Source organism: Pempheris klunzingeri, chromosome 14 (assembly GCF_042242105.1).
Source record: "Pempheris klunzingeri isolate RE-2024b chromosome 14, fPemKlu1.hap1, whole genome shotgun sequence".
NCBI lineage: Eukaryota > Metazoa > Chordata > Actinopteri > Acropomatiformes > Pempheridae > Pempheris > Pempheris klunzingeri.
The window spans coordinates 2779065-2804132 of NC_092025.1; the positions used below are offsets into that span (position 1 = coordinate 2779065).

Sequence of the window (25068 nt, forward strand, 5' to 3'; positions counted from 1 at the left end):
GCTACCACTGCTGCTGAGGTGCTTATCTTGATTTTTTTCCTCCAGAAAAGGGTGTCTGGTGGGGGTTGGGGTGGGTGGTGACAGAACAGGTACCCAGGCCCCTGCAGAGCAGAGCGGGTGGCTCTCGCGTCGAGGCAGGCAGGACGTCCTGTGGGAAAGGGGGGAAGAAGGGCTGGCTCGAGCGTTGGACTCCTGATGGTGGCTATTTTTGTCTCCCCTAGCTGAGTGATTGGGACAGCGGGTGGAAGAGAAGATGCTTATGGCCCGAGACACGGCGCGGGATGAGGCTCAAAAGCTACACAGGAAGTGGCTGAAGCACCAGGCCTTTATGGCAGAACTGGCCCGCAATAAAGAATGGCTGGCCAAGATAGAACAGGTGAGTGGAGGTGACCAGGGCATGATGATGGAGGGAGCAAGAGAGGGTCGGATAGGGAGGTCAGACAGGCAGAGCAAGTGAGTCTGGGGGAGGGTACCCTGCCAAAGGGGACACATGACTGAGAAACAGTGTTGATGGTGGGTGTGGTGGCAGTAAAACTGAATAGGTGAAAGTGGAAGAGATGTCATCACTCTGCTTTCATTTCATTACTTGGCTTAGGGACATCCTGAATTACATTCTCAAGGTTATATTGCTACAGTGGCTCTGTTGTCTCAGGTTCACAGGTGGTATGATCTCTGTGGTTCTTTGGTTTTTTTGCTCAGAGCTTAGACCATCTGAATTTCATTGCTCAGTTATGGAGGTTACGGTGAATCATATAGAGGACACATAAACCTTTGCAGCAGTGAAGGCCTTACATACAGAGAATGCATATTCCCTTCATTTTCATATATCTGAATATGATATCTGTTAGGAACACTGATATAAGCTCAGTTCACATCATGAAAACATTCTCAGGTTTGCTTTTTTGCCCCGCATTCCCAGGATGCTTTGCTGCCCTGACAGAGCAGCATCCCCTCCACACAGAATGTTCTCCATGCCCTCTGCCACAGTGAAGCTCAGATGGGCTCAGATGTAAATTAGACTCTGTTTCTGCTAATGACACATTGCATTTGGCTGGTTTAGGTCATAAATATATTGCTCCTAACAGATTTTCAGCTCAGCCACATGTCAAGCTGCATCTCACGAGGACAGGTAGAGAATACGAGATGTAAGTGCATTTAGCACTTCGTAGAGTGAAAGTTTGTAGAAATCATTACTTTTGTTTATGATATAGAAATGTGCATTGTGTAAAAAAAAAGTGGTCCATCTGTTTCGTTGAGCACAGTATGACATTCTTTGATACTATGATACATTTACACAATGTAAAGACACTGAAAACGTGTGATGATGTATGATGATTGATTTAGATTGATGAGATCTTGTGGGGAGAAAACTGTGATGTGGTTAAACCAGGAAGTGCTTTTGTGCATTCAGCCCCCAAGCACCACATGAACATTAGTATTAGTAATATTAAAATGTCAGATAGAAACCCCTTCTGAAGCTGGAATCCTAGATTCTTTACAAATATTGTGTTCATTATTTTCTTATTAAGATGTTAAGGCAGGCTAATGAACAGATCACTAATATCCTTTCATCCATTTTAGTGGCCAAACAAGGCACACGGGCAAAATCTATTTGTGCACTGTAACATATTGAGCCCCGAGTGCGTTCTGTATGGTTTTGATTATTTGATACTCAGTTTCCTTACTTAAACTCCTGTCAGTCCTCTGACTCTATCAGTGAGGCGAAAGGTGTGACTAATATACATCACAAGTGGCTGCCAGACACACATTTATAAAGAAAAATGCTGAATAATGTGGTGGCAGCGTTGGTGAGGTTCATCAGCCTTTGACCTTGCTAAAATGTATTTACATCTCTGATTATATCCTGAGATGTTATGTTGACATTTGTTTTGTTGTCAAGTGTTTTAATTATTTATTTTTATTGACTACATTAAGAAATTCAGTAGTGTGTATAGATTATTACACATTATTTTTTCTAGTATATACAGTATTATTAAATATTCATAAGATAGCAGTGTAACTAATTATAACCATGGCCCTTGAAGACAAGCCCTACTACTGTATGTTACCTAATGAGGAAATCCTCATTAGGTTGTCCATGTGTGAAATGTATTTTAAGGTTTATCATGCTATAGTCTAGACCCTCCCATTAAGCCAGCAGACACCTCAACTTAGTTCAGTCACGATGCAAAAGAGCTGAAAGATGACTTCTGCATACCAATCAATGTGTGCAGATATTTTAGTAGATGGCCCTTTATTTACTTTTTCTTTGCATTAAGCACTTTTTTGTTTCTCGGGTTTAGTCACTGAGTTTGCACAGCCATATTCATTTGTCTTTCTCCTAAGTGTTTTGTCCTGTGGCTTCCTAATGCAGGGTATTGTGTTTGTTTGAATATTGCCATTTGAACAGTACGCTTCAGTCTTATTTGTTCATGGTTCAGACACCTGAGATGTTTTTACTTGGATATGGGAATAGTTCAGATGGACCTGTGCAAGACCTAATGGTCCAGGTTCGGAGTCCCTTAGGGGTGCATTATAGTGTTGATGTGTTTCATTTATTTGAAAAATTCAGTATGTACTCCAAGTTCAAAGTACAGGTGACAGGACATTGGATAACAGTCCAAGAAAGCCTGTTCTTGCCTCATTACCTGAACCAAATATGGTGTATCAGATCTATTTTTACACTTTGGTTTTCTGTTTTGGTGTCTATGATGAAGTGCTGAAATGATTAGTCCGTTTGTTCATTCATTCATTCATTCATTATTCAACTGACAAAGATCTGCAGGTCTTTTGATAATCAATGAATCATTTAGGCACAGTAAGTCATTTTAAGGAAAACTCCAGTCATTGTCTAGTTCCTCACTTTGGATTTGTTACTCTTCTTGGTTTTATATAATTGTAGACTGAATATCTTTGGGTGTGGGACTGTTGGTCCCACCTGGGGCTTTAGCTATCCCTGATAGCTGACAGCTATCAGCTATCCCCAAAGGCTGATAGCTTTTATAGATCAAGTGATATAATAGTCGAGGAAATAATACGCAGATGAATCAGTAATGAAAATTGTTAAGTGCATTCTAGTATAGCATGTTCCTCCTCTGTCCAATTGTACTTGTGACAGGTTTTTTCTGGGTTTTAGTTCCTGTCCCAAATCCAGTGATCAGCTAGGTTTGTGTATCTTATTTAATGAACGCTGTGGTTTAGTTTAATAGTGAGAGTAGTGATATTAGCAAAAAAAAAGTATTCCTCTACAGCAAACTAAAGAAAAGTAGATGGTGGAACAATTGTATATATTAAAAGCGAACTCAGAGGGCGTGTTGTCATCACATCCTGATCCTATGCACGTTTCTATTTTCAACACTGACGCAATGAAATCAAATGGCTGGGATGGACAATCACTGAACAGAAGCTGGACACAAAGTGAAGAGCGTGTCTTAGTTTAGAATACTACTCATGAGTGAGTGTCTGTCCAGCACACGTGACATTATGATCACAGTTAGGTGACACGACTGACATGAAAGGTCACATATGCTGTATAGTGTTATAAAGCATGATAATTGACCTTTCACCATTTTCAGCTTTTCTTTATTGAATTAAATTAACAACTACATTCAGTGTTGTAGTCATTTCATTTGGCAGCTACACTGTAGCTGGAAAGAAAGACCTGGAGGGACATGTCCTGGGACATATCATTCTTTGGTATTTTGCCTTTCTGGGATAGTTTACAGTAGAGATACAGACAGGAAGCCCAGGGAAAAAAGGAGGAGACAACAGACAGCAAACATCCTTCGATGTCGTCTCCTCCTGTCATTCTGAAGCAGAATTCACCAAGCGATGGATTGTTCACCCACTAGTAGAGAACGTGAGCTGGGAATAGACTGTCGTGAGAGAGGTTAGATTCAAACCATTGGCAATGCAGTGAAGTGGAAGTTCTTTTGACCACCATGACACCCTCTAACCTGTAACCAGTCGTCTTTAACATTTTGATATTTCAAGTTTCCAGAATGATAGAATATAGAATACAGGTGATGTTCTGCCCGTCATGTGGCTCTACTCAGAGAGAAAAGGAGAGGTCCTCTGCCTAGAATGACATCTCAGCTTGAAATGAAAACGGACTGAAACAGGATACTGCTTTACTTCTGAATCATCAGCGTATTTGTGTAACCTTTCATGCCAAATACCAGATAAATCTTTTGGAAGGAGTGACTGAGTGCAGAAGATGGCTGCTCCATAGACGCTCTCTCTCCTGTGTTGACTGGCATGATGTCCTAAAGTTCCTGTGTACATAGCCCCACACAGACGGTTCTAGAGACCCTCGTGTGTCCGTGGCCCTGCTATCCATTAATCTACCCCCATCACTGTCTCTGTCGTTACCTGAGAGACAGAGAGAAAAGATGACGCCGCGTCCTGCCGTGATCAGAGAACTCCGCGTCCTTTTGGAAGGGTTCCCGCCTCGGCCTCTCCGCTGTTCTCTCTCAGTACTTACTCAGCACATGAAGCCAGACGCACAGCTCCAGGCCGGCTCGTGTAATGTGGGGGATCTGTGGGTGCTTCTCAGTTACAGTGAGAGGACTCACAGCTGACCTTGTGCCAAGCTTTAGCATGGGCTCAGGGGTCAGTGCTTGGTAAACACACAGACGAACCACCTGCCAAGCTGGAGCACATACTGTAGATCAGCGAGGAGGCTGATGAACACACTCCACTTACATATTTAAAAATGAACACTGTATGAATTGGCTGCCTCTGTTTTACTAGGAGCTGGTACCTGATAACACTTTACAGGGATTTGGGATATTTCAGATGTAGTAGTTGAAGCTTTTAGTTTATATTTTATATCCACATACCCTGAATATCCAAAATACTTAGAGCACCTTCATATTGAGTTGCTGCCCCATTCCAACAGTCCAAATTTTAAAACTTTAAATGATTGAAAACATCTTTTACTCTTTATCTTCATCTCCTCCGTTGTATGTGATTAGTAGAACTTTAGTAAAAGGAGATCAACAAGAGATGATGCGTCACTTCAGTACATACATTCAGTGTGTTTGTCATCACTATAGTTTCATTTTTTTAGGGCCAAGTTATTTCCTAAACTATCTGGCCACTGTACTTTCACCTCAAACAAATCTAAATTGCGTTTGTGAATGTGTTGGCAACTGTTTTTAAGCAGGATGGTGTGTATGGTATTGTGTGTGTCTTTTTAGTGTTTTTTGGGTTTTTTTTTAAATAGTTTTTGCAGCAATGTAGCTCAAACTAAATATTACATTCAAACCGCAGTAAATCTTGCATCCAGCCTCTCTCTGCTGTTTCCACTCTTAATAACTGCTTTTAAGTCTTTTAAAGGTCATGTTGGTTGTTGATGCTAAGACTCAACGTCAGACTTCATTAATTGCCTTGTGTTGCTTTTAATGACGTGGAGAAGCAAAAGACCAGGACTATAAAGTTCCCAACTAACTAACCATGGCACAGAGGAATAGGCTTCTGTATATCAGGCTTTGGCTGCTACTTGTCAGCAGGGTCAATTGAATGTTGGTTTGGTCTTTTCATTGGATCTGTTGATCATGAGAAAACTGCAGAATATAACCAGTCAGTTGTCATTTAACACAATAAGTCGAGATGTTATGCTATTTTCATCTCTTCTCTTTTGAAAGTAATATTCAATATCACACACTTTATAATGCCACTGCACATGGACTATAGCTCACAGAGCAGGGACAGTTTGGGACCATTTATTATAAACATTTGTAAGACTGGAGTATTGGGGACTTTTTGAAAAAATACTTCCTGCTATTTTAATTCTGTACTATGTAATATGCAAGATCAAGAACCTCTGAAGGTCCCATGAATTCACTGAGAATAAACACAGTATTTCAGGACAGACTGGTTGTTTTAAACTAAACACTATTGAATAAACATGCAAATTGTTGCATTATTTTATCCTGTTATTCACTTACTACTAATACACTACTACCACTACTACATAATGAGCTCAGTGCAGATACATGATTGCTGGATGCTCAGGCTAGTACTCTGAACATAGAATTTATCCAAGATCAAGCAAATAGCAATACCCCATACTCATAATCTGTAATCTGCCGTAATCTGTCGGTCTCAAAACTGTACACACTGTTCTAGTATGAGGGGAGCTAACCACAGCTGTGTGAGTTCTGCATGCACATATGTGTCATATGTGTCAGCATTGCCACCAAACTGGCATAATCAATTAGCTCACATCTTCACAGGATCTTGTAAAGTTGTTAGCCAGCTTTTCCAATATTAGTATCTTGGCATAATGAAGCACTATATATCTTAACCATGTCACTATCTCTTTAGTGTCCCTGTGGCTGTTGTGTGTGTGAGATCCAGTAGTTTTATAAAGTTTCTGTTATCACAGTAACTTGTGTCATGACGTTAAAAACCTGGTGAATGAGGTGAAATACCAGACAAAAGTCAAATAATCTATTGTTTCTTTTTCCTCAGTCCAGTGACGTGTGAACTGGAGTTAGTGAAAATGTTTAAAACACGCTAAAAGATGCCCTTGTTTTTAATTAGACGATTCTGTTACACATAGAAACATATCATGTCATTTTCATTTCACAAGTCATATCTTGCTTCTGTTACAAAACAGCAAACACCACAGTTTGCAATATATTTGCAGTGCACTAGAAATACACATTGCTGCGGCTCCAGGTAGCCATCTTGACTTGAATATATTTGGGGTTACATTGGGATTTAGTGAATTGCAGTCATACTTGGCAAAGTAAGCTTTACTTTGTGTTGATGCTGTTGAAAAGTCTTGTATTGATGAAAACTTTCTTTCAAATGATTAAAAAGAGTTTGGTTTCACTCTATATTTTTACCATTCAACAGTGAATTTCACTGCTTTAGTTTTGTCTTAGTAACTTTACAATAAAAAGTGAACCAGCAGAATGATTCAGTAACTTTCACATGTTTAATGCTGTATAGATTAATTTATCCATTCCCCCTGCTGATTTCACGTGCAGCACACACAGCATTTCTTTCTCCGTATATGAGAACACAACACCAGCACTTTTTCAGATGTTGCTGTTTTACATATTACATTTACCTTATTTTACTTATTCTATCAACACATTATTTATCCTCTTCTTTTGAATTTTTATTGTTATTTGCATCTGTTTTTGTCTGTTACACTTTTTACATATTTTTCTTCAGATAAATAAACTCCCTTCATCTAAATCAGAATAATATTTTAACCGTTTTATTTCCTATCATAGTTCCATCATGTAGAATAAATATGGTATATAAGTTATACGTTTTTTAGAGATATGACGAATAACAGCGTATTAAAACAGTTGCTTTAATGGACATTTCCTTTTGATGGCAGTGGTACATTTTGAGAGAACATGCTAGTAGTGTTGCCTGCCTCACTGGTGCATGCATCACTGGTCAGTAAATGGTTTAAAAACATGACAGTAGAAAATGAAAGCACATCCTCCTCAAACACTTGATATATACAGAGATGTTTATGACATTGTCTTAAACAATGATGACATTCACCCTATTTAGCATATGCCTTGCAGAGCTGGTGTTTATTCATATACTCATTTCCTAACACATTAAAATGTGTAAAATACAGTAATCAAAGCTCAGGAGTGCATAATAATGTTGAAGTGTTTTTAGTTGATGTCACAGCTGAAAGTTGTTCGTATGAAAAGGGAAACACTTACACAGTTTGCAGGTTTGATGTTACTGTAATGCAGAGTGTTAGCGTGGCATTGTGGGTTGGGCTGAAGCCACAACATAGCATCGGATAAGGAAGCTGGCATCTTCATTCAGTCATATTTGCAGTATTATGACTCCATCCATCCATTGTCTATACTACTTATCCTTAAGAGTCGCAGGGGGGCTGGAGCCAATCCCAGCTGACTTTGGGGCGAGACACCCTGGACACTCTGGACTGATCGCCAGTCAATCACAGGGCCAACCATATCACATTCACACCTAGGGGCAATTTAGAGTCACCAGTTGTGTTAACCTGCATGTCTCTGGACTGTGGGAGGCAGCCGTAGTACCCGGAGAAAATCCATGCAAGCACGGGGAGGACATGCAGACTCTACACAGAAAGGTTCGAGGTTGTGGTTTGAACCTTGAACCTTTCTGTGTTTAAAACTGGAACCTTCTTACTCTGAGGCAACAGTGCAAACCACTGCACCACCACACTGCCCTGGTGTTAAATTCTTTTCTTTTGTAAGTGTTATACAGATAACAGCATAAGTTGTACAGTGTTACCTTCATGCATACAGTAGCTGTGAATACATTGTTGTTTGTGCTAGTAGTATAAAACTGCCCCTTTAATCCCACCCACTATTTCACTACGCTGCGTCAGCATTACAGGAAAGCCTGCAGAATTTGGCAACACAATGCTGCCATAATAGCATGATTCATATATGGTAGCCATTAAAATATCGCACTATGTCAGCCATGACTGCCTCGAAAATTCACTTCACAGATGCCCTTTGGATCCAACTGTGCCCAGGCTGTAGCACAGCCCAGCACACCCGCAGCCTCATTCCTGTTTCATAAACCTTTGATTCTTCCTCCTTTTGCCTCCCTTCTTTTCTTTATTCTGCCTTTCTCCTCTCCTCTCTCCACCCCCTCTCTGATTTCTTCTCCCTCTGCCTCACTCTGTGTGTCAGTAAAGCCAAGAGAAGAGAGAGAGAGAGACCTGCTTTCTGCTGGCTCTGCATTATGAGAGGGAGAGCGAGGCTGTGGAAAGATAGGAGCGCGAGAGAGGGATGTGAGAGAGTGAGCGCTAGCAGCAGTTAAGCAGAGAGCCTGTGCCAAGAGGAGGAATGCAGCACTGCATTATGAAAGCCATAGGATATAGGTCCAGCTCTCTGTGAAAGATAAAGGAGAGAAGCAAAATTCAGAAGATAGAATCCATCATATGCATGGTTGTTATTACAATAGGAGCTAAATAAATAATGAAGACATCACCCACTATCATTTATAACAGAAGAATCTGGAGCATAAATGCTTGTTTCCTACAATATGGAAAGAATCTGCAACATTATTAGGTGCTTTTCAGTCAAGATCTACCCTATAAACAAGCTTTTGTATCCGGAAAGCACCTCCTACTCCCCTAAGTCTAGGTTTGGGACGAGACAGGTAATAATCTATTTCAGGGAAGCGCTTCATTGACACAGGAAAATGCCACAAGCTTTGATCTCCCTGCATCTCCTCATCCAAATCACGTCATCATGAACAAAGCCCAAGATTTAGGGGAGGGAAGAGGAGCAGAATAGCACAGGCGAAGGACAGACCGGGTTTATTAGCCTTGCCATGCATGATTTTTAGGTCAGCCCGAGGCCAAACTTTGCTCCATACACCTGCCTCTTTGCGAGCAGGGGGCCCCAGCCTTGGCACGAACTGTGTTTTCCCGAGCTATTTTGGGGACAAAACTGAATTTAGCCACTTGCTTTCAGCACTATAAAATGTTATTCTCACACACATAATAGATAAAACAAGATCCACAGGTCAGTGGCTTAGAAGAGCATGATGTGTTCAGGTATATGAGTGGAGGTTTGTAAAACATACAGCATAGCTTTTTCTCTCAATGCCAATTCCCTTTGATACACACAATTGATGAAAGTTTACCAATTATCTACAAATCATTGTCACAGAAAAGAAAATGGATTTAGATTGAATACATTTCGATTTAGAAACAGATTTTCTTAATGCTTGAAATCAAAAATGGTGCACAACTCTGTGAAGCAACTGTGCAGTTCACAGATTTCTGGTACCAAGTGAAGCAACAATCATCTCAGCCCATAAGAACCATCCCTTGAAGCAAAAGCTGACATTAAAGGAGTGTACGAGTGAGAAGCACTCAGCCAAGAAATGACAGTCCAACACATAATGTAATTTTCGAATAGGATAGGTTTAATGCATGTGAAAATGCATAGTGATTTCAGTGGATGTTAGGATTTTGACCAATCTGGAATGTGCAGTGCTTTTGCAGTCAGTTTATCAATCGATCCCTAAAAGTTACCACTTTCTTTCTCCAGGAGGGTCAGGAACTGATCCAGGAAAAGCCGGAGCTGCGATCAGTTGTTCGGCAGAAGCTGGAGGAGATCAGAGAGTGCTGGTCCGACCTGGAGAGCACGACCAAGGCCAAGGCCCGCCAGCTCTTTGAGAACAACAAGCCCGAGCCGCCGATGAAGAGCTATTCGGACCTGGACAACCAGCTCTCCCACCTGGAGCAGCAGCCCCCCCAGCTGGAACAGGCTCACCATCTGCCCACCTTCAATGAGCAGCTCCAGAAATTCCAGGCAGGTCTCAGGGCTCTCCGGGGTCTCTCTGAAAAGTAGTTGGCACTGGCTCTTGATAATAAACTAGTATTACTACATACTACATTTATTCTATAGTTTGCCTTAGACTGTGACAGCTGTGATATTTTTATGTCACTGAAAAATTGCACAGCTCACCTACACACGAACCCGATATACTGTAACAGTTTAACATTATTATAATTATGTTACATGTATTTATCATCTTTTATCTTTGACTCCTTATCTTCTATCTTCTTCTATTTCTCTTTACTCCGATTCATATAATTATTCTTTGTTGCAGTCTAGCCCAGCCTCAAGAGTTTGCTACCATGCATTTCACTGCACATGTTGCATGAATGTGTGACGAATAAAACCTAAACCAAAGTGGAAAAGGGCTTTGGGAGATTTTTGGAAGTTAGCCATCTTTGATGTAAAGAACAAGCCCACGTTAAAATTTGGAAGCCAACAATTTTCCCAGTATGATCTCTGTGAACATGGAAGCTCAGGTAGACCAACTGGCTAGCATTTTTAGTCACTGCGATACATTTTTTACCTTTTTCACTGGCCTTCAGCAGTGGTGGAGGAAGTATTGAGATATTTTACTTAAGGAAAGGTAACAAGAACAGAATATGAAAATATCCCATTTTAAGCAAAAGCCATGCATTCCAAATTTCACTTGAGTGAAAGTACATAAGTGATTAATATTAGTAGCAAAATGTATTTAAAGTATAAAGCTGTGTTTCCACTGCAGGAACTCTCCCCAGAGTCTAGGACCCTTTGGAGGAACACAGTGCATTTTCACCACAAGGACCACAGTCTAAATTAAGTTCCAGAGAGATTATTTTACCCACCAAAAAGTCCCTGCTCAGGGGGTCGTACCCCACAGAGGGTGGGGCTTGCAGCACTGAACATTTATGATTAGTTGAGTACTCACAGCATTTTATTACAACCACATTTTATTGCTGTCAAGGTGGAGCTACTTGTAACAATAGTGTAATCCATCAACAGTTGAGCAAATGTAGTGAGAAGATAGACAATGTAATAATGTTACTTTCCACCAGTTTTGGTCCTTTGACATTTAACTCAACCAAAGGATTATTTCTTCCACAGCACCTTTGCCCATGAGAAATGTTTGTATGACTAAAACTCTCTAATCTGCCTTGATGTAGCTAATGCTTTTGACAGACTGCATACTTCAGCTCATTGTTGTTTATGTAATTTTCTCCAGCTCTGACATGTTGCTACAGAGGCCGCTGTTGTAGCGTGTTCTTAAACACAAGGTTCAGTGGCATTAAAAAATGCTCCATGTGCTTTTTTTTCCCTTAAAGTGAGGTAACCCATTACATAACCCTGAAATGTTCTGATAGGAAAACAGCTGATGTGCCGTTTGTCCATCCCTCATATGGCTGTAACATGACCTTCCCCTTCCCTCTGGTGCAGGCTATGGAGTCTCAGATAGGGGACTTTTACAAGGATGTGGGAGAGCTGGGAAGCTTGCAGGGGGTCTGCCTACCCCAGCGAGGACTGATGGCAGGTGACAGGGAGGGCGGCGAGCAGTCGGGCGGGGTAGAGACCCGCATCGTCCGCCTCATTGAGCCCCTGAAGGAGAGACGCCGCATCCTGCTGGCCTCCAAAGAGATGCACCAAGTCGCCCAGGACCTGGAGGATGAGATAGTGAGTGGGCACTTCTTTCTTCTAAGTTCTCCAACCTTTCATTTCAGGCATGCTCTTTTCCATATACACTTCAAATCCAAATCCCCTTTGTACATCCATCAGAGTTAGTTTTTTATTAAGGTATATGATATCATAGCACATGTATTTAAGGAATCAGAATGATGTGTGCCCCATGTTTGATACTGTACATAGATCCTTATATAAGCATTCTGAAAAATGTAATACCTGACTGTGGTTACTTGACAGCTGTGGATTCAGGAGAGGCTTCCTTTGGCCTCCTGTAAGGATTATGGGAATAACCTCCAGACTGTGCAGCAGCATGTAAAAAAGAACCAGGTAAGTGTCAAACATAACAAACATTCCAGTGTCAAATGAAATCTGACCTAAACCTGCTCAGTCTGGGAACTTAACTCTGATTGGACCTTCAGACACTCCAGAGGGAGCTGACAGGGCGGCGGGCTCGTGTTGAGGAGGTTCTGGACCGGGCAGGGATCATCGCTTCACTGAGGACTCCTGAGGTGGAGTTTGTGCGTGAAGGGGCGGGGCACGTGCGCCAGCTGTGGGAGGTTTTGCAGCTGGAGGCAGAGAGGAGGTCTGTGATGCTGGACGCCGCACTGCAGGCTCAGCAGTACTACAGTGAGGCGGCTAAAGTGGAGTCCTGGCTGTCAGGGCAGAAGCTCCATCTGGTCAATGAAGAAAAAGGCACGGTACGGACAGCCCTGACAGTCATAAAGGTACCTGTGGGCTTAAACCCCAAGTGAAGCCTTTATCCTCACATTATTCTGCTGTTTTTCAGGACGAGTCGAGCACCCTGCAGCTGCTGAAGGCCCATCTGGCTCTGGAGCAAACAGTGGAAACATATGCAGAGACAGTAGGCATGCTATCCCAGCAATGCCAGCATCTACTGGAACTTGGACATCCAGAAAGGTGTGGCATGACCCACCTTTACATGTGCACTCACAAAGCACAAATACTGCAAAAATGTGATATTTGCATGTCCTAACTACCAGATAAGATCATGAGAGTAACAGTTTTAATGCTCATATTGTTGGTAGCTGTAACATTTTGTTTCCCCTCAATTTTCAACAGTGAGCAGATCACCAAGCAGCAGTCCCACATAGACCGGCTGTACGTGTCTCTGAAGGACATGGTGGAGCACAGGAAGACCAAGCTGGAGCAGCAGTACTGGCTCTATCAGCTCAACAAGGACGTGGAGGAGTTAGAGAAGTGGATCACTGAGCGTGAGGCGGTGGCCAGTTCCACTGAGCTGGGCCAAGACCTCGAGGATGTCACGGTCAGTCCACCAACGCGCTTTTGGCTGCTACGCTACTCTTTTGCAGTCTGAGTAATGTATGAGCAAACACCATGAACCATGGCAATATAACTATATTGCAGATTTCACATCAGAACAACAAAAATACGTAACAAATAATGTTGCTGTTATCATCACAAAAACCTTGCTTGCTTTCCCACTTAAGTGGAGACAGAAGTGTTTCACCAGTCTTGTCGGGACATAGCTGTCTCTGTTTGACTGTAATAAAACAGACAATTAAGCTTAAAAATCTCCATAGAAATCATTTTTATGCCTAGACTAGGCAATATTGTGTTTATAAAACATTTCCCCCTATTTTAGTTGAAAGAAATTAAAGCCACTTTAAAATATTTCATTCATTTTAATGACACCATACATTGTTTTCTCTTGATCACAACATAACATTGCAGCAACAGCAATATAGCATGCCACAGGCCACAAAGCAACAATGCAGGAGTAGAGGAAATACTGGTATTATAACCACCATTTGTTATCTTTTGCAGTGAAGAATTATTTTATTGGCCCCTTAATTAACTGTCAACCCCTATACACACTTGGCTTGAGCTAGGCGTGACATTCCTGATGTTGTTTATAGATAATGATAGAACAATATTATTTCATTAGAAACCATGTGAAGAAGGGAGAATGAACTCAAAAAACGGCTAAAAAAATCACCCATGCTGGTGTTTCACACAAAACAACCCAACATGAAATGCATGCCTTACGGTCATTCTTCCTGTCCGTAGATACCGCAGACATGCTGTGGCCACAATTACTTCAACACTGATACACACAAACTACAGCCACAAACATTATTGTGGTTTAGTTTAATTAACTTCTCTGACAGCGGGTGGTGTCCATTTGGCTAATATGGCTCCTCACTCGCATTTTTGTTTAATAAACAGGACAGTCTCACTTTGGGGAGACAGCAATAACTGTCTTACTTATGCTAAGCATCTTATCTGTTTTCATGTGTGGAAATCATAAAAGAAAAACACCTGACGTTTAATGACTGCTTCTCCAGTTATATATAAGACAAGAGAAAGAGATTATGTTTTATGTCTCATTCATGATTTGTCAAACGCACACATCCAATGATTTTTGTTATGAATAAACTAGGGCCTCAATTAATGAGTATTTTCATTATTGATTAATCCACCAACCACCAACACCACCCATTTGTCTCATTTTGTCTGTAAACGTGCCCATCATGTATCCATTACAGTCTAAAACCCACAACTATATATAAGAGAAACAACCTTTAATGTGCTAGTACCAGCAAATGTGTAGCATTTTGCTTTAAACGGGACTAAAACGCTAAATTGATTGACAGTAAATGTTCTGTTGTTCAACTAATTGATTCATTTACTAAATTTGAGGTTCAGCTCTAAAATAAACAAGTTGCTGTTATTCCAGTTTCCACAGGTAGTTTGTGTTGGTAAAATCATTATTAATATTATGATGGTCACAGCTCCCCGGCTGTTAGATCAGCTGACCGATCACTGAGCAATCTATAACAGATTCATCAACAGTAAAAAGCTTTAGCATAGGATAAGACCTGTGGTTCCTCGCTCCAAGCCCCTCGTCTCCACAGAGATGCAGTGAAGGGACTGGAACGTCCTTGATGATGGCGGACCTCAGTTGATTTCCAGGTTAGAGGCAAGAGGGCAGAGAAGTGAGGGTGGGAGAAAGCATTATTAACAGAGCGGAAAGCACTTAAATTACTGTCTTACGTATTTAGGAATGCATTGTGCAGTTGCATTGTATCAGAGTGAATTAGTTTGTGTTATTGTGTCCAGTCCCTGTAGTGTTGTGTGGTTTATGTGTGTCCCAGGTGCTGCAGGAGAGATTCACCAAGTTTGCCTCAGAAACCAACAACATCGGCCAGCAGCGTATGGAGCAGGTGAACAAAATGGTGAACGAGATGATCGACTGCGGCCACTCTGACGCAGCCACCATCGCCGAGTGGAAAGACGGACTGAACGAGTCGTGGGCCGACCTCCTGGAGCTGATGGAGACCCGCAGACAGATGCTGGCAGCATCGCACCAGCTGCACAAGTTCTTCACTGACTGCAAAGAGGTACAGTCAAAACAAATGCCAGCATGTGATTCAGGTGTATCGTGCTCTTCATCGCCGCTTCAAAGGAAGGCGGTCTGGCCGTGACATGCGGCTTCTATTTTTAAAGCGCTCGTGACAATGCTGTCCTATGTTGTAGGTCTTGGCACAGATCGCAGGGAAGATGAAGCAGCTGCCAGAGGTGAGGGCGTGCCAAGCCAACATCACCAATCCAGCCACCCTGCAGAGACTCATGCACTCCTTTGAGCATGCCCTTCAACTGCTAGTTGCACAGGCAAGGGATATGATTTCTTTCTCAGCCCATTTGTCACACAGTGTACCTTCTGCTCATGAGCACAAGGATGAGTGCATTTAATTTCACCAAAGTTATTTTTGACAAAAAAGAAAACTGCATGATCAATTCATTTTCTACAAACACAGAGATTCTTTACACTGACTATGGAGCCACTAACTCCCTTCATCCTGTCCTGGTGCAGGTGAGGCAGCTGCAGGAGAACGCTGCCCAGTTGCGTACCATCTATGCTGGTGAGAAGGCCGAGGCCATCATGGTCAAAGAGCAGGAGGTGATGGAGGCGTGGAAGGAGCTGCTGAGCTCCTGTGAGGCTAGTCGCGTCCAGGTCACTTCAGTAACGGACAAGGTGCAGTTCTTCTCTGTGGTGCGTGAAAACCTGATGTGGATGGAAGGCATCATGGGCCAGATAGGATGGGATGAGCCCAGGTAAGACACTTCAGCTTCGTGTAGCTGTAGACCTTCTTTATTGATGTGTGCTGAGATCAGAACTGTTGTGTATAGAATATGGTCCAGGGTTAGTAGCTGCGTTTTGTGGTTCAGTGTTCAGTTAAACAGAACGTCTCTGAGGTCTTTTGCAGTCCCTGTAGACAGAATTCCATTACTCTGTAGCGTGGAATTAGGCTGTTGTGCCACCTTGACCTAATTTCACATGACATCTGTTATTCAATTTTTCATATGATGTAATTGAAGGCTATAAATTTTACACTGTAATCACTGCCATTATTTGTCCTTTTACCCAGGCAGTTCTACCGTGCAATAAACCTGCAGCACTTTTAGCATATATAAACATTTCCATGAACAAAAAGCACTGTGGGACTGATTAGACTGATTAGAACATGTGCCAAAACATATGTACATATGTATTGTTCTTGATTCATTGATCAACAGTCGTTATGCAGAAAAGGCAAATATTTTGCTCATTGGTCAATCTTTTTAGTCATTTTTCAAGCACAAATTTCTGAGTTGTGGAGGTTCTCTAGTTCTCTTTGTCTTATTTGGTTGTAAACTGATTTGGGGGTTCATTATTTTCTGCAATTTTATAGGCAGAAAACAGTCATCAGATTAATCAATAATAAAAATGATAATTAATTGCAGCCTTACTTCCATTGCTGGTTAGTCTGTGTCTTATTTTATGGTGAATTGTTTATTGAACTAAAAAAAAAACAGCAGTCAAAAACACAAAGATGTTTGATTTACACTCAAAAGAAACAGAGAAATTCAGCAAACTAAGAGGGTTTAATAATGTACCGAGTTATATGCTGTGCAGATTGCAAAGCCCTTTGCAGTTAATTTGTTGTTCTGAGCTATATAAATGAAATTAACTTGACTTGACTCAACAGATGCTCGCATTTGAGAAGCTGAGACCAGTTTTTTTAATTAATGATGGGTCATTATGGCCTAAGATGGACCCTGTAACAATAACCCTGGTTCAGATCCAGCCTTCGTTGCATGTCCTTCCCACCTTTCTCTCCTCACATTTCCTGTCCATGTCTTTACTGTTCATTATCAGACATGTAGGTGAAATGCCCATAAAATAATTTCTACCAAAATAGGATTAAGAGTTTTTAGTCACGCTAGCAGCTGATACCCCCTTTTATACCAGTTTATTTCATGAAGCTCCATCCATCCATCCATCCATCCATCCAGTCGTAGAGGAACTAAAGCTAATTCCAGCTGACTTTGGGCCAGAGGCGGGGTACACCCTGTGCTAGACGCCAGCCAATCAGACAACAGACAAACAACCTTTCACACTCACACGTACAGGCAATTTAGAGTCACCTGCTAACCTGCATGTGTTTGGGCTGTGAGAGGAAGCCAGAGTACCCATCAAGAACCCACATAAGCACAGGGAGAGCATGTAAACTCCACAAACAAGGGCCAGCTGGTTTGTGTGGCATCAGCGCTAACCACCGCACCACCGTGCTGCCCTTTTTTCAAGCTTCCTCAAGTTAATTCTGGATTCCCATCGAGGACCACAGTGCTAGGAGATTCCACAGAGCACTGTTTCAATTTTACATCCATACTGTGACTCTCACAGTCTCAAAGTTTTAGTCGGTCTTTGTTAGACATGATAATGTGGTTCTCCTTTTTCTCGGTAGAAAAGAGGCTACAATGCTCTTTGTAAAGAAATGTGTGTTTGATCTTTTGCGATTGGGATTGGCCAGAGGGGGATGCCTGCATAAACATCCATGACAACCTATATCAGAAACATTCATCATGTTTAGTGCCTGTCAGCTGGTCTGTCCATCTTCTCAACACCATGGTTTTCTGTACCAACTTCCATTGTAATCAATCCAATGATTTCCAATAATGGACCTAAGTGGTGGGCCAGGTGACTGACTTACATTGCCATCTGCAGTACCACAGCACTGACTAAAACTTCTGATTGAAAACTGACTGACTGATTGATTGATTAATCATTTTTGCACTGGAGCTGATCTACAACATGTGAGCTGGTTTACTTGTGAAGCACACAGCTAAAATTTTACGCTGTGGTTATAAGGATTCCCTAATATTATTTGTTGCTTAATCTAATCTGAATAATCTGATCCGTCCTTCCTCAGGGATTTGACGGCTCTAGAGGTGATGATGAAACAACATCAGGAGCTGAAAGCCAAAATAGACGGCCGCAGTAAGACCATACAGCAGTGTGCGGATCTCGGCAAGATCCTGATAGCTGCGGGCAATCACGCATCAGAGGAGGTCAGGCTAACAAACGGCTATCACACACGCCACAAAGAACGCATACAACTCATACAATTACTCGGTTAAGATGTAGCAATATGTTGTTGTGGTCATGACTGCAGTCTGTCTGTCACCACAGATTAAAGAGAAGTTGGACAGCCTTCTGGCTAAGCAGAGGGATCTGGCTGAAAAATGGGACAAACACCAGGAAAAGTTACAGCGCAGTGAGTAACGCACACGACAGCTACATCGGAGCAGAAGCAGCTCTTAACGCAACACCATGTTTATTAATGTCAAATGGGCTCAGACTATAAATGGTTTTTCCACTTTGTCCTGTTATCATGAATCATGTATGGATCTTATTGTTCTTCTTATTTGAGCTAATGTTACACACTCATTCTGATACTGACTAAAATAACAGGAGGATAAGCTATGATGTGACGCATCACCATCACCATAGTGCACACACAAGCATTTAAATGACAGCTATTACTGGCGTGTGCATCAAAATGTGGTATTATGATAACTGTGCTGTTGGTCTGCTGTCACCTCCAGAGCAGGAAAAGTTCCAGTTTGCCCAGGAGACGGTAAAAGCAGAAGCCTGGCTAAAGGCCAAGGAGCCGCTGATCACCTCCAAGGAGCCAGAGGGAGGAGAGGCCCGGGCCCAAACAGACGAGGTTGAGCAGCTCATCCTTCGCCATGAGGCCTTCCGCAAGGCTGCTGTAACCTGGAAAGAACGCTTCAGCTCTCTCCGCCAGCTTTCCGCAGTAAGCTTGACTGTAGATAAATGTTTAATCAGTTTGGTGGAGTCACAATTTAATGCTGCTATGGGAAAAAAAATGTGACCTTGGGATGTTGTGTTTGCTTAGCAGGCATGGGCTCATGCCATGTGTTTGCATCATCGTGGGTTTAAATCTGTCCCATGACGTTTACTGCATGTGGTGCACCCTCACTCACTGCACCTCATCTGCCTTTCATGCTACATTGTTTAGTTGCCAATAAAACGGACTGTTTTGAGCAAATCATTCCTGATACTATAACTTGTTGTACCTCTATTTTATTAGACCATCCTGCCTTTGATATCTGGTTTTAATTTGGTCTATGTAGTGCTGTTAGTTATGTAGTTAACTCTCTCTTTAGGCTGAGAAGAAAAAAGAAGAGGAGAAAAAGACCACTCCTCTCTCCAGCCGAAGGATGTTCCCATTATCTTGTCTGACTCCCAGTGTTCCCTCAACCAGTGCTACCTCATCTTTCTTGAGGCAGACTGTACAGGGGCACATAGAACCCAAATCCTTACAGACCAGTCTGGATCTGGGTGCCATGCCTGCAACCCAGAGATTGTCCTCAACCTTAGCCAGCTACAACCCAGTCATAAATGGATCAGGCTACCACGGACTGGAACAGCAGTGCAGTGGGAAGTTAGCGAGTTCCTCGTACCTTGGGATGAACAACCCAGCGGTCGGAGTAGGAAGTGACTCCGGTTTCTCTGCACTGACCTCCCACAGTGGTGGAGCAGACACGTCTACTTACCTTGGGATGAACCAAACTACTGGCAGTGCAGAGAGCTCTGGGTACTTTGGACTGTCATCTGGGTGTGTGGGTGGTATGCAAAACCATCTAGGCAGTGGCAGGTTAGGAAGTTCAGGTAACCTAGCTCAGCAGCCAAGCAGTGGAGGTATGGGAAGCCCTGGCTTTCTGCCTCAACAGAATATGGGCAGTTCTGGCTATTTGGCCCAACCACAAAATATGGGAAGCTCTGGATATTTGGGACAACAGCCTAATTTAGGGAGTTCAGGATATTTGGCACAACAGCCTAATATGGGGAGCTCTGGGTATTTGGCACAACAGCCTAATATGGGGAGCTCTGGATATTTGGCACAACAGCCTAATATGGGGAGCTCTGGGTATTTGGCACAACAGCCTAATATGGGGAGTTCTGGGTATTTGGCACAACAGCCTAATATGGTGAGTGCTGGATACCTAGCACAGAATTATCAAAGTGGAGGGGGAATGGGTAGCTCAGGCTTTCTGGCACAAAATCATTACAGCAGTGGAAGTCTGGGCAGCTCTGGTTACCTGGCAGCGCAGAGCGGTGGCATCATGGACCCTAAAATGGCTTATGCATGGCAGCATCTGAAAGCTGACTTCATGCAGCCCAGGATCAACCACATCCATAAGGCTGTAAACCCGCTCCTAGAAGCCAGCAGAGTGCAGCGAGAACAGTTTGGGGACATCCCAATGGCAGACATGATGGGTCCAGAGTCAGGGCTGGAGCTCCTCCACGGCCGTCTCCAGAGGGACCCCCGGGGCAGCCGCTCTGATCCTCAGATGGACCATCTGAGGCGAGAGAGGGAGTACAAGTTGGGTAGACAGACCTCCAGCGAACAGGAGATCCAGGCCAGGCTGAACGAGCTGCCGCTTATTGTGCGCCAGGAGCGCTACCGGAGGCGCCTGGAGAGGCAGTCGTCCAGTGAACAGGAGGGGAGCAGCAAGCAAAGGCTGCAGAGGCAGGACTCGAGTGACCTGGAGGGCTCTGTTAAGGAGGGCTCTGACAAACGCTCAGGGTATGTGAATGATGGTGATGTTCAGCTTGTCACAAAATTTGGCTTTACAGTCAGCACTATCCAACATGATTTTAATCATTTTTACGGTCACATAATGATTGAGTGCACTGTTGACTCATGTCTGTTGTCACTGCAGGGAGAAGAGAAACACCATGGCAGAGATTGTGGAACAGGTCCAGGAGAGAGAAGCAGCACATGTGAGTTAGCTCACATACAGTGTACCACGACCATGGTTGTTTCTTATTCTTTGTGTTTTGGTTTCACATTCTCTTTTCCTATACTTTCTCAGGCACGAGGAGAGCCTTATCGGCCTTCTAGCAGCCTCTCAGCACCTGTGACTCGTTTTGACGGACGTCCTCGTGCCCGAGATCGCCCCAAACCGAGAAGGAGGCCCCGTCCAAAAGAGCCTGAGGAGACACGACGTTCTCGCTCCGCTCCAGCAACCGGTGCCCCAACAACACCTCAGCCGCCTTCACACACTGCCCATAACGAAGGCTCCCTCTACCGCAAAAAGGCCACCACCTCGGACCTTGAAGCTCAGCAGAGAAGCCCAAACAGGTACAACCACCACTGATCATTTTAAATGAATTGGTTAGAAACCTTAAAAAGTCAGCCGCAAAGTGTTTTAAGTCATGGATCTAGCTTATACTAGTTTGAGTTGGCAAAATCATCGGCCACCGACTAGAAATGAGAAGCCTGCTTTTGTCTTTTGTCTGAAATCAGGTCCCCCCTGTTTGTAAAATTACTAAGAATTTCAATAATATACATCTGCCTCTGATATCACTGTAAAGTGCATTTGTGCTGTGCAAGAACGGAGCTCAACAGACTTAGCAACAGTAGCTAAGAGGGCCTGGACTCAGCAAATGATCAATTCAGTCAAGTTAGCAATAAATAAGTTTCAAAATCTTTAGTTTGTTGTGGAGCAGGGGTGTCAAACTCCATCAAAGAAGGGGCCAAAATTTAAAACACAGTCTAAGTCGCGGGCCAAATGGACTTAACATTTATTGAACAGTCTAAAAGTGACTATGTTTTATTCAGAAATATGAATTTGATCAGCCAAACTTGCCTCCAACCTGCTTTGAAAGTCCACTTTTCGTTTAGCCATTTATTTTGGGGGCTAGCTTAAGTGTCACTATAAAAGCACTGACCGATGCATTTATCCGCTGACCACTGATCGGTGTGTCATTATAGCAGTTGGAGGAGGGGCTGCTGCACGGGTCTTGACTAACGTGGCAGCTGTTCAGTGCATTGTGGGATTTGTAGTATGAGTGGTGGGAGTGCTATTTACCAGCGGGCCATTGTTAATAGTCAAATGAAATTATGTCACGGGACATATAGAATTGTATCCCGGGCCAGATGTGGCAACGACTGTGTCATATAACGTTGCCTTGTCACTGTTAGGTGTTGTGTATATTACTTGCACTGGTAGAAGTGGAACACAAAATATTTATTTGAGGAAACATCAAACTGTTTACAGCCAGAAAAATATTCAATCTTGATGTGTTGTTTTTATTATACAGCAAATCCTGGGTGAACGTCTATTGTGTGCTGAAAGAGGGAAAGCTGACCTTCTACAAGGACGCTAGGAACCACACCACAACATACAATGAAGAGCCTTCCGTTGACCTTAGTAACTGCTCATTTGATCCTTCAATGGGATATAAGAAGAAGAAAAATGTCTTCATTCTCCAGTAAGAGCTTTTTTTATTGCGGCTAATTTGAATGGCAGAGATTTTGATTTGAAATTGTGGTTTTACTGACTTACAATTAAAATAAGTAGTTACAGCCTATAGCCTGTTTCTCCAGATTCAAGCGAACAATCAAAATGCAAAATATTGAATAAGTGCAATATGCATATTGTTCATTAGACATATGGTTATAAAAGGCAGTACAGAGCATGAAACTGACTATCCCTGTTGACTTTCTCTGCAACAGACTAAACGATGGAAACAACTTTGCGTTCCATGCAAAAGATGAGGTAAGAACATGTATTTTTCTTTTATACATATATTTTTCTCATTGTCAACAAATCCAGGGAAAAGACTGAGTCGACAATGAAATGATCCTCCTAACAGGTATTACTAAAGCCTGGAATACTTTGCTCCTCTGTGCCCAGTGTTCCTTCATTACCACGGACACACACACTAGTGTATTTTCCCACATACACCGTCCTGCTGCCCCAAATACTCACTAGCAGAGCATGTGAGCGGAGAGCATCAGATGAACATGATTATGGATGGGGTGCAGGGCAGATTTTTTTAAAAGCTGGAGCATCACCTTATCTTCTGCTCCTTCCCGCTCAATGCTCAGCGAGACGGCTCTGACGGAGGGAATGAACAGCTCCGTGAGCAAGGAGCAGAAATTCTTAGCGCTCCATTACGCTCACATATGAATTAATCCGCCTCTGAAAATAGTCCCCAACAAATTCACTATTCCCACCTCTTTCTGTAACATTTGCTACAACTACTGTGCTCACCTTTTTTAGAAACTGAGCCTTTTCAAAGGCAAAACTGTATATTTGTGAGCCATTTTTAGATTTAGGTCTTCAGTAGGAACTCATGGGCCTGGCAGTTAGCACTGACAAACTAGCACATTATTTCTTTTCTTTTTTTTTTATTTCTTTTCATGCGATTTACTGACAATAACAGAAATATAGAATATCAACAGCCTCTTCCTTTGGAGAATAATGACCGAACCAAAAATGAATAGATTTAGAATTACATGTTGTTCAGTTTTCACAGCTTATGATCATCACATTATACAGATAAATGTCATCAGTTTTTCTATTTTTAACTTCCTTTCTTTTTGTATTCCTCTATTGGATAAAAACAATATATGAGTAGAACATACACTCAAACTATCAGTCAATCAATCTTTATTTATATAGCGGCAATTCATAACAGCATTATCTCAAGACGCTTTCCAATAAGGGGCAGGAAAGACCAAACTCTTTAGTTAAGACAATTTAAAAGACATGGTGACATTATTTTTGCCTTGAAAAGAGATGAGTTATTTGATTTAAGTTGGACTTTAAATGTTTCATGCACTTCATTTACTGGAAAAAGTGGAAAGTAACTAAGTACTAACTGTACTTGTGTAAAATGATGTACATGTATTTTATGTGAATGTTTCCATTTTATGCTACTTTATGCTACTTCTTAGGCAAATATACTTTTTACTGCATTACATTTATTAGACAGATACAGCTACTACTTACTTATCAGGTTAAGATTTTACATATAAAAACACATATGATAAACTTTCAGAATGCAACACATTTTCTGATCACAAAAAAATCAGTGTTGTGGATATCAAGAGACATTTTCCCTCCAACGTCTGAAATTATTTAATTTAATTACCCGTCATAAATTATTTCTCTAAAAGCAAAGATGAGAAAAAAGACCAAAGAATGAAAACAGGTTTGTGTATTAGAACTTTTCCTTTTTCCTCTCTCAACCCCTCAGATGTATCTGGTGACTCGTTGGAGAGACTAAAATACTGTCAACACACTGATGCATCAGTATTAACTGTCCATTGATGTCATGTTTAATAGGATATCAGTCACACAGGAATGCAGGACTGTAACTTGTGATTAGTGGTATTGGTCCTTCTTCCAGCGCTGGTGATGTCAGTAAAGTTTGAAATGATCTTATTTAGTACCTGATGAGCTTGATTTCTCTATTGCGGATGCACATTTTGACATGTGATGATGAAATAGTGTAATTCCTGACACATTGAAACAACAGAAATATTTGAGATAATAACTGAGACTAGCTTATATAAGAGGGAGGCTCCTTATATATGACTCTTTATATTGTGCTGGTCTCTGTAGGAGGACCTGAAGGCTTGGACTTCAAACATCACCACCTGTATAGCTGAGCATGAGGCCATGGCCAAATGGGACAAGCCAGGCACTTCGTCCATGGACCCCGACCACTCGGAGAGGAAGGAGAAGTCGGAGGGGGACGCTGATGCCAGGTCAGAGAGGTCCGAGCTCGCCGAAGGGGAGGAGAGGTCTGAGAAGGAGAGGTCAGAGAAAGGGGATGGCTCTGAGAAGTTAGACACGTCAGAAATTGCCGACAAAATGGAGGGCGGGGCGGGGGGCTCCAGCACGTCTGGAAAGAGCAAATGAAGAGCCCCTTTGTTTTTAACAT

At 42.3% G+C, this 25068-nt stretch overlaps 1 protein-coding gene across 1 annotated transcript; it reads left to right on the forward strand.

The window, feature by feature from the left end:
* Positions 1–253: 253 nt before the first annotated feature.
* sptbn4a (spectrin, beta, non-erythrocytic 4a) lies at positions 254–25046 on the forward strand. The gene is made up of 20 exons (XM_070844008.1): positions 254–376; positions 10047–10310; positions 11751–11984; positions 12231–12320; positions 12413–12691; positions 12781–12911; positions 13074–13278; positions 15131–15376; positions 15513–15647; positions 15850–16091; positions 18230–18368; positions 18490–18574; positions 18906–19117; positions 19491–19921; positions 20399–20914; positions 21051–21111; positions 21204–21472; positions 22435–22605; positions 22850–22892; positions 24747–25046. Exons 1-20 carry the CDS (start codon positions 254–256, stop codon positions 25044–25046), a joined length of 4176 nt encoding a protein of 1391 aa, XP_070700109.1.
* The last annotated feature ends 22 nt before the right edge of the window (positions 25047–25068 follow it).

Excerpts from the sequence above, each read along its gene's own strand:
- sptbn4a (XM_070844008.1), top strand. The coding sequence starts at position 254 with ATGCTTATGGCCCGAGACACGGCGCGGGATGAGGCTCAAAAGCTACAC. Across the intron at positions 12,692-12,780 it reads TCAATGAAGAAAAAGGCACG|GACGAGTCGAGCACCCTGCA; the intron begins GTACGGACAGCC and ends GCTGTTTTTCAG. Across the intron at positions 13,279-15,130 it reads AAGACCTCGAGGATGTCACG|GTGCTGCAGGAGAGATTCAC; the intron begins GTCAGTCCACCA and ends TGTGTGTCCCAG.